The sequence below is a fragment of the Oncorhynchus clarkii genome, chromosome 14 (assembly GCF_045791955.1).
Source record: "Oncorhynchus clarkii lewisi isolate Uvic-CL-2024 chromosome 14, UVic_Ocla_1.0, whole genome shotgun sequence".
In the NCBI taxonomy this organism is placed as follows: domain Eukaryota; kingdom Metazoa; phylum Chordata; class Actinopteri; order Salmoniformes; family Salmonidae; genus Oncorhynchus; species Oncorhynchus clarkii.
In genome coordinates, this window is record NC_092160.1 from 1530119 (window position 1) to 1543539 (window position 13421).

Sequence of the window (13421 nt, forward strand, 5' to 3'; positions counted from 1 at the left end):
CTTGTGACCGTAGAGTACGTGTAGGTATGTACGGCAAGACCAAATCCGAAAGATGGGTAGGAGCAAGACCATGTAATGCTTTGTAGGTTAGCAGTAAAACCTTGAAATCAGCCCTTGCCTTAACAGGAGGCTAGCTCTGGAGTAATATGATCAATTTTTCTGAATCTAGTCAGGATTCTAGCAGCCGTATTTAGCACTAACTGAAGTTTATTTAGTGCTTTATCCGGGTAGCCAGAAAGTAGAGCATTACAGTAGTCTAACCTAGAAGTAACAAAAGCATGGATTAATTTTTCTGCATCATTTTTGGACAGAAAGTTTCTGATTTTTGCATTGTGACATAGATGGAAAAAAGCTGTCCTTGAAACAGTCTTGATATGTTCGTCAAAAGAGAGATCAGGGTCCAGAGTAACGCAGAGGTCCTTCACAGTTTTTTTTGAGACGACTGTACAACCATCAAGATTAATTTGACAGATTCAACAGAAGATCTCTTTGTTTCTTGGGACCGAGAACAAGCATCTCTGTTTTGTCCGAGTTTAAAAGTAGAACGTTTGCAGCCATCCGCTTCTAGCGGGGGCAATTTTGGGGCTTCACCATGTTTCATTGAATTGTACAGCTGTGTGTCATCCGCATAGCAGTGAAAGTTAACATTATGTTTTCCAATGACATCCCCAAGAGGTGAAAACAATAGTGGTCCTAAAATGGAACCTTGAGGAACATCGAAATTTACAGTTGATTTGTCAGAGGACAAACCATTCACAGAAACAAACTGATATCTTTCCGACAGATAAGATCTAAACCAGGCCAGAACTTGTCCGTGTAGACCAATTTGGGTTTCCAATCTCTCCAAAAGAATGTGGTGATCGATGGTATCATAAGTAGCACAAGGTCTAGGAGCACGAGGACAGATGCAGAGCCTCAGTCTGACGCCATTAAAAGGTCATTTACTACCTTCACAAGTGCTATGATGGGGTCTAAAACCAGACCTAAGCATTTCGTATACATTGCTTGTCTTCAGGGAGGCAGTGAGTTGCTGCGCAACAGCATTTTAAAAAATGTTGAGAAGAATGGAGGATTCGATATAGGTCGATAGTTTTTTATATTTTCTCGGTCAAGGTTTGGCTTTTTCAAGAGAGGCTTTATTACTGCCACTTTTATTGAGTTTGGTACACATCCGGTGGATAGAGAGCCGTTTATTATGTTCAACATAGGAGGGCCAAGCACAGGAAGCAGCTCTTTCAGTAATTTAGTTGGAATAGGGTCCAGTATGCAGCTTGAAGGTTTAGAGGCCATGATTATTTTCATCTTTGTGTCAAGAGATATAGTACTAAAATACTTGAGTGTCTCTCTTGATCCTAGGTCCTGGCAGAGTTTAGCATACTCAGGACAACTGAGCTTTGGAGGAATTTGTAGATTTAAAGAGGAGTCCGTAATTTGCTTTCTAAGGTTCAGGATCTTTTCTGCAGATGTTCATGAATTTATTACTGCTGAAGTGAAAGCCATACCCTCTTGGGGAATGCTGTCTTTTACTTAGCTTTGCGACAGTATCAAAAATACATTTTGGATTGTTCTTATTTTCCTCAATTAAGTTGGAAAAATAAGATGATCAAGCAGCAGTGAGGGCTCTTCGATACTGCACGGTACTGTCTTTCCAAGCTAATCGGAAGACTTCCAGTTTGGTGTGGCGCCATTTCCACTCCAATTTCCACTCCATTCACAACATGTATTCCATGGGACAAAACTAGGTCCAGAGTATGACTGTGACAGTGAGTAGGTCCAGAGACATGTAGGACGAAACCCACTGAGTCGATGATGGCTCCGAAAGCCTTTTGGAGTGGGTCTGTGGACTTTTCCATGTGAATATTAAAATCACTAAAAATTTGAATATTATCAGCTATGACAACAAGGTCCAATAGGAATTCAGGGAACTCAGTGAGGAACGCTGTATATAGCCCAGGAGGCCTGTAAACAGTAGCTACAAACAGTGATTGAGTAGGCTGCATAGATTTCATGACTAGAAGCTCAAAAGACGAAACCGTCATTTTATTTTTGTAAATTGAAATTTGCTATTGTAAATGTTAGCAACACCTCCGCCTTTGCGGGGTGCACGGGGGATATGGTCACTAGTGTAACCAGGAGGTGAGGCCTCATTTAACATAGTAATTCATCAGGCTTAAGCCATGTTTCAGTCAGGCCAATTACATCAAGATTATGATCAGTGATTAGTTCAAGTAGTCTTTCTTGTTAATCCACATTGTTCAGAAAGTCTGGACTGAGGAGTATGTCTAGTGTTGGACAGATACTGAAAGTTCCCTTTTTAGTCAGTGGAGGTGGATGATTGGTTCCATGCCTTTGAAGTGAGGGATCTAACATTAAGTAGCCCTATTTCGAGATGTGATATAACAATATCTCTATACTCTCTACACTCGCCAGTTTTAGCTTCAGCCAGCACCATCTTCAGATTAGCCTGAACGTCGGTAGCCCTGCCCCCTGGTAAACACTGTATGATCACTGGATGATTCGTTTTAAGTCTAATACTAGGGTTTTGAATTTGTCAGAGCTAATGGTGGGAAGCTTCGGCGTCTCAGACCCCGTAACGGGAGGAGTAGAGACCAGAGAAGGCTCGGCCTCCGACTCGTTGCTTAATGGGGAAAACCGGTTGAAAGTTTCTGTCGGCTGAATGAGCGACACCGGTTGAGCATTCCTACAGCATTTCCCTCCAGAAACCATGAGAAAGTTGGCTGCGGGGACCGTGCGAGGGGATTTGTACTAACGTTACTATCTGTAGTTACTGGTGGCACAGATGCTGTTTCATCCTTTCCTACACTGAAATTACCCTTGCCTAATGATTGCGTCTGAAGCTGGGCTTGCAGCACAGCTATCCTCACTGTAAGGCGATCGTTCTCCTGTATATTATGAGTACAGTGACTGCAATTCGAAGGCATCATGTTAATGTTACTACTTAGCATCGGCTGTTGGAAGTCCTGACGAACCATGTCCAGATAAAGCGTCCGGAGTGAAAAATTTGAATGAAAAAAAAATAAAAATGATCAAGGGAAAAACTAAAAAGTAAAATATGTAAAGTTGTCAGGTAGCAAAGTAAGGTTGCTAACAAAACAAGCCATAAGATGTCTCAAATGTATTTTATTGTGTGACACTGAGCCAAAAGGGGAAAATGTTAGTCTGGAGCCCTGTCCCAGAGGAGAGCCACATCTATACTCACAACTCAGGGTGCAAACAACAATAGCAAAAGTTGTCTCTCTCTTTTATTCACCAAAGGGTGTATCCTCTTGAGAACCATCTGTATTTTAAAAAGCTGGAAAATAGGGCTATGATTATATAAGAACTGATTTTCAAATTACCAAAACCAGCTGGATGATGGGAGCAGTTGGAGGACATTTCTTAGGCCGACAGAACGAATCCAGGTTTTTGAGCTGTCTAGCTAAAGGCTGCACATTGCTGTTTCAATTTGTGTATAAAGACACACAGACTTGTCCCTGCTTAAACTTGTGTGTGCATCATGTCCCCAGAGACCGGTCAGACCTAACACTCCATACCAAGCCCTGTCTGCCTGGGATCTTTTCTGTCTCCAATTGCTTTACTATGGAAAGATGTGTGGTCACACAGACTCAAGCCTATAACCAAACTGCTGGGGATATAGCCACTGTCTGGCACCCTCACACATGGCAGGGTAAGAGCCGTTGTCTGGCACTCTCTCACACACCAGAGTACTGTTGGAGGCTCTGGTTGCATTCTCTCTCAGCCCTGGAAATCCATAGGTTGTGCTAGATACTGGATATCCGGGGATGACTGTCATTACAAATTCATCAACAAACAACAATACTGTCTGGCGTTTCAGGAGCCTTGTTCAAATGGATTAAAAATAAATAAATAATTAGCTAATTGTGTTATCTTCTTTCTTCCTCATAAACACTACACAACAAGTGTGCGGTAGTTTCATGAATTAACCTCAATGATCCATTTTCATTGTCACCCATTATTGCTGCAGCTACTGTACTGACACTTAAGAGTTGTGGCAAAGTAGGACAAAGATCATTGGTCTTTATAGCGAGTTTTATAGAAACTATTGCAGATTGAAAACAGGGAGACAGCAAATGAAGAAGTGATTATCTTGTGGCCTCTGAAATTGAAGTTGACATTATTACTCGTTAACAATCTTTTCAATCAAATGGACACCTAATCTATCTCAAACAATTCCTTCTGCTAAATTAATTTATCATAATGATTTGCCAGTTCAGATGGTGAGATGTCTCTCAGGAGATAGTTATATTAGATTCTTCTGAGCCCCTGGAATGGGAGAGAACAACAACCTGGTGTTCTGGAATTAAGTAACCTCTCTCTCTCTTTCTCTCCCTCTTTCCTTTTCTTTCTTTCCTTTTCCTTCTTCCCTTCCCTCCCTCTCTCTCTCTCCGGCTCTCCTGTCTATGTAGAGAACACTATAATATTTTTTTTCTTATGTGATTGAATTTGAATATTGAATCCATTTTTTTACTGGTGCAGGATCGCAGTGCTTCATTTCACAGAATTATTCATACCACAGTTTTCATCAAGCACATAAGCGAGGCAAAATGCCGTTTTGGAATGAGATTAAAATCATGTGAAAATGAATTTTGTCTATGCTTCACCATTATGCGTAAGCCAAAAAACACTAAGGCAAATACATAAAGAAATACAAAACAACAACAATTGAGGCCAGAGTGAATATTGTCTGTTCTGGATTCTCTTGTCCTCTGACCTGCATAGTCACCATAAACAAAATTGGTTGCACTTAAGAAAAGAGACAGAGAGACAGACCTCTCAGGGACACAGCCTGTAAAGGAAAGAAGGAAAAGTGGAACAGCAGAGATACACAAAGGTGGCAACACCTGACTCCGGGGTAACAGATTGATGTGTCCAAGCCCTCAATCCATCACTCACTCCCTCTAGCAGACAACAGGAAATCGTTCATAGCAACTTGTGTTCAGGTCAGCACTTCTGCAGGCTTCTGTAACACAATTCATCACTGTGTGACTTGACAGGACCACAGAAGTTATGTGTGAGGAGCACATTGTCTCAGGATGGGAGTGAATCTGTAGGAAAATACAAGCTCCTGCCCAGTGATGGGTTAATAAAAGAGAAGTAGCAGAGAGAGAGAGAGACTAGGTTATTTCTGGTTGAACTGCTTTGAGTGCTCATCGATGTCCAGTCCTTCTTGAGACAAGGATAGGGTTTTGAGGGCAGGATTTCTGACATCAAATATGTAGAAAATCTTTAGAGATACAGATTGTGGTAAATGGCATGTTAGGAGTATTGTGATAGACCGGTCTTATCTGCAGAAATGCTTGATTTACATTGTTTTACAATCACTTACAGACATGAGGCACACTCAGTGAAACCATTAACTAATGCATCTAATCTTCAGACCAAGTCTGCAAAATTTCAAGCACATTATCTGCTTTACACTCATTTTGCAATTGTAAAACACACTTTTTGCAAAACACTAAACATAGTTCTCTACATTAGACACATCATTCAAAACTAACAGGTCTTATGTTTCGTTTGGAAAACACTGTGATTCAAAATGCCACACTCATTTACCGATTACCGACACCCAGTGCTCACGCGTGAAATCACTTATAGCTAATTTCTTCACTTAGATATCAGAGCTTGAGCACTACAAATAGAAACTGTTCAGATGAGACTGTGTGAATCCGGCTTTCATGGTCAAATTGCTGCAAAGAAACCACTATTAAAGGACACCAATAATAAGAAGAGGCTTGCTTGGGACAAGAAACACGAGCAATGGGCATTATTACCCCCCTTGCATTTCTGTATATAGTGTAAATATATTCTGAATATGCATACATACTGTACATATATGTGCACAAACACTTGAAGTTTACATACTCTTAGGTTGGAGTCATTAAAACTCGTTTTTCAACCACTCCAAAAATGTATTGTCAACAAACTATAGTTTTGGCAAGTCGGTAAGGACATCTACTTTGTGCATGACACAAGTAATTGTTCCAACAATTGTTTACAGACAAAAGATTAAACTTATGTAACACTGTATCACAATTCCAGTGGGTCAGAAGTATACATACACTATGTTGACCGTGCCTTCAAACAGCTTGGAAAATTCCAGAAAATTATGTCATGGCTTTAGAAGCTTCGGATACGCTAATTGACATAATTTGAGTCAATTGGAAGTGTACCTGTGGATGTATTTCAAGGCCTACCTTCAAACTCAGTGCCTCTTTGCTTGACATGGGAAAATCTAAAGAAATCATCCAAGACCTCAGAAAAAAAATTGTAGACCTCCACAAGTCTGGTTTACCCTTGGGAGAAATATTCAATCGCCTGAAGGTACCACGTTCATCTGTACAAACAATAGTACGCAAGTATAAACACCATGGGACCACGCAGCCGTCATACCGCTCAGGAAGGAGACGCGTTCTGTCTCCTTGAGATGAACGTACTTTGGTGCGAAATGTGCAAATCAATCCCAGAACAACAGCAAAGGACCTTGTGAAGATGCAGGAGGAAACAGGTACAAAAGTATCTATATCCACAGTAAAACGAGTCCTATCTTGACGTAACCGGAAAGGCTGCTCAGCAAGGAGGAAGCCACTGCTCCACAACCGCCATAGAATTTCCAGACTATGGTTTGCAACTGCACTTGGGGACAAAGGTCGTACTTTTTGGAGAAATGTCCTCTCGTCTGATGAAACAAAAATAGAACTGTTTGTCCATAATGACCGTTGTTATGTTTGGAGGAAAAAGGGGGAGGCTTGCAAGCCGAAGAACACCATCCCAACCGTGAAGCACAGGGGTGGAAGCATCATGTTGTTCGGGGTGTTTTGCTGCAGGAGGGAATGGTGCACTTCCCAAAATAGATGTCATCATGAGGCAGGAAAATTATGTGAATATATTGAAGCAACATCTCAAGACCTCAGTCAGGAAGTTAAAGCTTGGTTGCAAATTGGTCTTCCAAATGGACATTGATCCCAAGCATACTTCCAAAGTTGTGGCAAAATGGCTTAAGGACAACAAAGTCAAGGTATTGGAGTGGCCATCACAAAGCCCTGACCTCAATCCTACAGAAAATGTGTGGGCGGAACGTAAAAAGCGTGTGCGAGCAAGGAGGCCTACAAACCTGAATCAGCTACACCAACTCTGTCACGAGGAATGGGCCAAAATTCACCCAACTTATTGTGGGAAGCTTGTGGAAGGCTACCAGAAACGCTTGACCCAAGTTAAACAATTTAAAGGCAATGCTACCAAATACTTATTGAGTGTATGTAAACTTTTTATCCACTGGGAATGTGAGGAAATAAATAAAAGCTGAAATAAATCATTCTCCCTACTATTATTCTGACATTTCACATTCATAAAATAAAGTGGTGATCCTAATTGACCTAAGACAGGGAATTTTACTTCGTTTAAATGTCAGGAATTGTGAAAAACTGAGTTTAAATGTATTTGGCTAAGGTGTATGTAAACTTCCGACTTCAACTGTACATACACCTTAGCCAAATACATTTAAACTCAGTTTTTCACAATTCCTGACATTTAATCCTAGTAAATATTCACTGATTTAGGTAAGTTACCACTTTATTTTAAGACGGTGAAATGTTAGAATTATTTATTTCAGCTTTTGTTTCTTTCAGCACATTCCAAGTGGGTCAGAAGTTCCAATTGACTCAATGTCACGACTTCCGCCGGAATCGGTCCCTCTCCTTGTTCGAGCGGCATTCGGCGGTCGATGTCACCGACCTTCTAGCCATCACCGATCCACTTTTCATTTTCCATTTGTTTTGTCTTTGGTTTATACACACCTGGTTTCAATTCCCTCATTACATGTTCATTATTTAACCCTCTGGTTTCCCCCATGTTTGTCTGTGTGTTTGTTCTATGTTGATGGCTGGTATTTTGTTGCCGGGTTCTGTATTTACGCCCATTTATTCGTGGTACCGGTATATTTCACGCACCCTTGTATTGTTTCTATATTGGTGTTTTTTCATATATTAAATATGCGTTGACACTCAAATTAAAGCGTTGACACTCAAATTATGTCAATTAGCCTATCAGAAGCTTCTAAAGCCATGATATAATTTTCTGGAATTTTCCAAGCTGTTTAAAAGGCACAGTCAACTTCTGACCCACTGGAATTGTGATACAGTGATAAGTCAAATAACCAATTGTAGGAAAAATGACTTGTGTCATGCACAAAGTAGATGTCCTAACCGACTTGCCAAAACTATAGTTTGTTCACAGGAAATGTATGTAGTGGTTGAAAAATGAGTTTTAACGACTCCAACCTAAGTGTATGTGAACTTCTGACTTCAACTTGATTTACAATGACAAAGACCTGACCTCACAGATGGATTAAAGAAGGAGTCCTCTAATGGGTTAAAAAGAGCCAAAGTTCAATGCCACATGTGTTCTAAATAAAGTGAAGCCAAATAAAGCCAGCATGCTAGCTATCTACATGTCAGTCAGTAGCTATACTTCTAAATGCAGTGTTCACTGGATAAACTATCCATGAGTTGAACATATTTTGGTGAAAACAAACTAGTAGTCAGTTGTTGTTGTTGTCCATGGTTGAACCATATCTAACCAGCTGGCTTCTGATGCCTATGTGACATGTCTAGCTAACGTTAGCTAGCTAGTGTTGGTCGCTGACCTGTTTTATAAAAAAATGGCTGAGGTGACTCAAACCCTTAAGTTAGCTAACAAGCCCTGGTGGGCTTACTACTGGTTTTAGGGTTGTCAAAGTGTGATCCAAGCGGAGAGAAATTGTCCGCCATTGTTTTGGTAACTGCTCGGAGGGATCTCATGCCCCCAATAAGGTTCAACCGACGGATAATAATTACAGTTCTATGCCTGCTACTTTAGGTTACTTTATCACAGTCACTATATAGAAAACACATTACTCTTTTGAATTGGGTGTGCATATGTGTGTGTGTTGAAGCCCCATTCAAACGGTAGAGGTGCGTATTCCCCCTAGTGGTGTGCAAAAAACAAGATTCCACTTACAATACTGAGCTTGGTTTCTAAATCATTAAAAATAATAATACAACTGAAGGTTGTATTGAAGATTCATTTTTCATATATTTTCTCATTGATTTTGTAGGGGAAATAAAATCTAATTCAATTGTAGTACACTACTTTTCTGAAGTTCCCATTAATGTAATTAACTCTACAAAAAGGTGTTGTATTCCAATTGAATTTATATTACCCTGTGACAATGTTTATTATTATAACATTAGCATGGTGTTTATTATAAACTATCCTACTACTGCTGTTTTCATTAGTAGCCAAGGTACCAGTAATCCTAGCGTGAAAAATTATGCTATTTTTACAATTACTATGAGAAGAATGGAAAACTGTTCTTAACAAGTATGACAGTTGTCGATGCTAGTGACGTAGGGCTGAATTCCTTGAATGTGGGAGGACGTAGAGCAGAAATTATAAGGCATAGATAGCCCTCTGCGGATGCGCAGGCAGAGAATGCTTCAGCCCGTTATTCCTCAGTATCCAGTCTCTCTCAGAGTTGGATCTCTGTGTTTTTATCGAGAAAGTGAAGGAAAACTCCAAGTGATATGCTACATACATTTAATTTTTTGTCAAAAACGAAATTGTACTTAATGACGAATGGAATTTCGTGGGATCAAGGCGAGCAGAGACTGTACAATCTCTGTCGCTGAGTGAGTATCTATCTCGCTGTTTCTGATTGTGCTGCTACGGAAATGCTTGAAACTGCTGCATGAATGGTCGTGGGTAACACCGGGGATTGCGGTAGCCTACATTGCGAAGCTATCCCCTGACTAACAGACAATGTGCCCACTCAAGCCTGGCGCAGAACGTATCCGATGAATGATTCCTGGTTTAATTTGCCTGTTGGGTTGTAACGAAGATCAATGGAGAGACCTGCGCGTCCGTGCGCCCTGGTACCTTTTTTACACTAATGTTGTGTTAATTTGGGTTACATGTCCCTACTGAAATTCCCAGCTCCAAGGCTCATACAACGTTGATGCTGGATAATTCAGCAACATTGTTGTAAAAATGCTGAACAGCGTTTTGTTGCTCAGCGTTTTAACTGTGACCAGTTTCGCATCGAAGACAGACAGCCGCAAAACATCGAAAGAAATTTGTAAGAACCGCTGCTCCTGTGAGGAAAAGGAGAATATATTGAGCATTAACTGCGAAAACAAAGGGTTTACAACGGTGAGTCTATTTCAGCCTCCACCGAACAAAATCTGCCAACTCTTTCTCAATGGAAACTTTCTTTCGAGACTTAATCCGAACGAGTTTATCAATTATGGTAATGTCACATCCCTTCACCTGGGAAACAACGGGTTACAGGATATACAGACTGGAGCTTTTACTGGACTGAGGTTTTTAAAACGACTTCATCTCAACAACAATAACTTGGAGATAATCAAGGAAGTCACCTTTGCTGGTTTAGAGAGTTTGGAGTATTTACAGGCAGATTATAATTACATCAGCGCCATTGAAGCAGGTGCATTCGGCAAATTAAATAAACTCAAAGTGCTGATTCTCAACGACAACCTAATGCTGTCTCTTCCCAACAATATATTTCGTTTCGTTATGTTAACGCATTTGGATCTAAGGGGGAACCGGCTTAAAATGCTGCCTTTTGCTGGTGTGCTGGAGCACATAGGCGGCATTATGGAGATCCAACTGGAGGAGAACCCGTGGAATTGCACCTGTGATCTGATACCCTTAAAAGCCTGGCTGGACACCATCTCGGTCTTTGTAGGGGACATCGTGTGCGAGACCCCCTTTAGACTGCATGGAAAGGACATTACGCAATTGATTAGGCAAGATCTATGCCCCCGACGTAATGCTGGTGATTCGAATCACCGCGCAATGCAGCCCCCTTCTGATTCCCAATACGACGGCCCCTCTCCCACCCTACACTCCGGTGTCACTCCAACAAAAGCCCCACGGGCCTCCCGTCCCCCTAAAATGAGAAATCGCCCTACACAACGGGTAACGTCTGGTAAAGACAAACAAGTGCTGGGGCCTATAATGGTTTATCAGACTATGTCCCCTGTTCCCATGACCTGCCCTAGTATATGCGTCTGTACCTCCCAGAACGCAGACACTGGATTAAATATCAACTGCCAGGAGAGGAAATTGCATAATATAACAGAGCTTACCCCCAAACCCTCCTATCCAAAGAAATTTCATTTAACAGGGAATTACTTACATACCATATATAGAACAGACCTAACCGAATACAGTACACTCGAGCTCCTCCATTTAGGAAATAACAGGATAGCTGTTATTCAGGACGGGGCCTTTGACAACCTGGCTAATCTACGGAGACTTTACCTCAATGGCAATTACATTGAAAGTCTATCCCAATCATTATTCGTAGGGCTGCAGAGCCTTCAATATTTATACCTGGAGTACAATGTCATCAAGGACATTTTACCACAGACGTTTAACTCATTACAGAATCTGCAGCTGCTGTTCCTAAACAACAATCTACTAAGATCCCTTCCCGACAATATATTTTGGGGGACTATGCTAACAAGACTGAACCTGAGGAACAATCACTTCTCCCACCTGCCGGTGCGCGGTGTGCTCGACCAGCTCTCCGCATTCATTCAGATCGATCTGCAGGAGAACCCATGGGATTGCACATGCGACATCGTCGCCCTTAAAAACTGGATGGAGCTGTCCAGCACCAGTGTAGTGGTAAATGAAATCACATGTGATTCGCCCTCCAAACACGCAGGGCGGCTGCTCAGATCTCTGCGTAATGACGCAATTTGTCCCGAGCCTAACGAGGTCACAGTAGGCCTAACCAAGGCCCCCACGGTCAGTCCCAGCACCGACTCCACTCCCCCGCTTGCCATCACGTCAACAGAAGAGCAGATACCCGAGATGCACGCGGAGGTGCCCCTGTCTGTTCTCATACTGGGACTGCTCGTGGTGTTCATTCTGTCGGTCTGCTTCGGGGCTGGTCTTTTTGTATTCGTCCTCAAACGACGCAAAGGAATTGATAGCGTCCCCGCCAGTGCCAATCATTTAGATATAAACTCTTTCCACGTACAGTATGGTTCATATAGCTCAGAGCCCACTGCAGACAAAACAGAGACACATGTGTATAACTACATCCCTCCCCCCGCTAGCCAGATGTGTCAGAACCCTATCTACATGCAGAAAGATAGCGAGCAGGTGGCGTACTATAGGAATCTAAAAGAGCTAACTTTCAGCACCATGGACCCGAAAAAGTCGGAGTTGCCCCCAAGCCCATATACCATAAGCACAGTGGAACTCAATGAGAAACAATCTTGTGGCAATCGACAGCCGGAGCTGCTTTATCAAAACGTTGCAGAGAGAGTTAAGGAGCTTCCGACTGCTGGCGATCAGAATTACAGTTTCTGCACTTTACCGAAAAGACAATTAATTCCTCCATTTGAAACTACTAGACGACACAAACAGGACAGGTTGAATAAAACTGTTATCTATGGGACTCCACGAAAGTATTATGCTGAACAATCAAAAAATGAACACCCTTTGCTGCCTGGGAAGCTAAAAACAGAACCAGACTACCTCGAAGTTCTGGAAAAACATACTGCAATGAGTCAGTTGTAAGATATGGCCCTACTTACTATCATCACACGTATTACATCGGTATGTATCTATCTATTCCACAAATTGACGAGTCCAACTCAAACAAAGCAACCTAAGCCTTTTTATCTTTTTTTATTTTCCAGCTGTATTGAGTCAACGTAGCCCTTTATGCAGACAGTTATATTATATTACTGGAGGTTTAACATATTTATTATACTTTAAATATAAAGACTGTAGCAGGTACCGCAAGAACTATGTATAATACCGCTGTGTGCATTTTATATAATATATTTTATTTTCTCTGTGGAAACAAATATCATTTTTAGATTAATAATTGAGAAATGACATTCCTGTATGTAATAATGAGTGTGAAACACATGTAAAGGTTCCGTCCACATGACGATCCATTTATTCCAGAAGTGCCTTTGCACTCCGAGTATTTTATCTTTGCTTTCTGCAAATGGAAATTTGCTGTATTTTAAGAATCTTTATGTACAATTTAAGTATTTGTCCATTACATTAAACATTATTGAAGAGGGTATGTATGGTAAATAATGTTTTGAATATCTAAGTGTCTTTCAAGATGTACAGTTTAGCGAATTGCATAAGATTGTATGCTATAGATGAGCAATACAAGTGCCAGAAGAACAATTACATTTTCACCGAAGCACTTTGTCAAGTCTGAATTTGAGGTGAGCATTATTAAGATTATAACTGTCTGTCTTTGTGTTTGTGTGTGTTAGTTTGTGTGTGTGCTCCCATGTGATGAGGGGTTGGGTGCTTTGGGGGCGGTAACATCTCTCTCTTTG

At 41.2% G+C, this 13421-nt stretch overlaps 1 protein-coding gene and 1 pseudogene across 1 annotated transcript; one reads left to right on the top strand and one right to left on the bottom strand.

The window, feature by feature from the left end:
- Positions 1-1445: 1445 nt before the first annotated feature.
- LOC139365782 (uncharacterized) lies at positions 1446-2452 on the bottom strand (annotated as a pseudogene).
- A 7352-nt stretch (positions 2453-9804) lies between these two features.
- On the top strand, positions 9805-12790 carry LOC139365903 (SLIT and NTRK-like protein 2). The gene has a single exon (XM_071102962.1). It carries the CDS (start codon positions 10066-10068, stop codon positions 12631-12633), a length of 2568 nt encoding a protein of 855 aa, XP_070959063.1. The 5' UTR covers positions 9805-10065; the 3' UTR covers positions 12634-12790.
- Positions 12791-13421: the final 631 nt, after the last annotated feature.

Coding starts and splice junctions, on each gene's coding strand:
- LOC139365903 (XM_071102962.1), top strand. CDS start 10,066: ATGCTGAACAGCGTTTTGTTGCTCAGCGTTTTAACTGTGACCAGTTTC.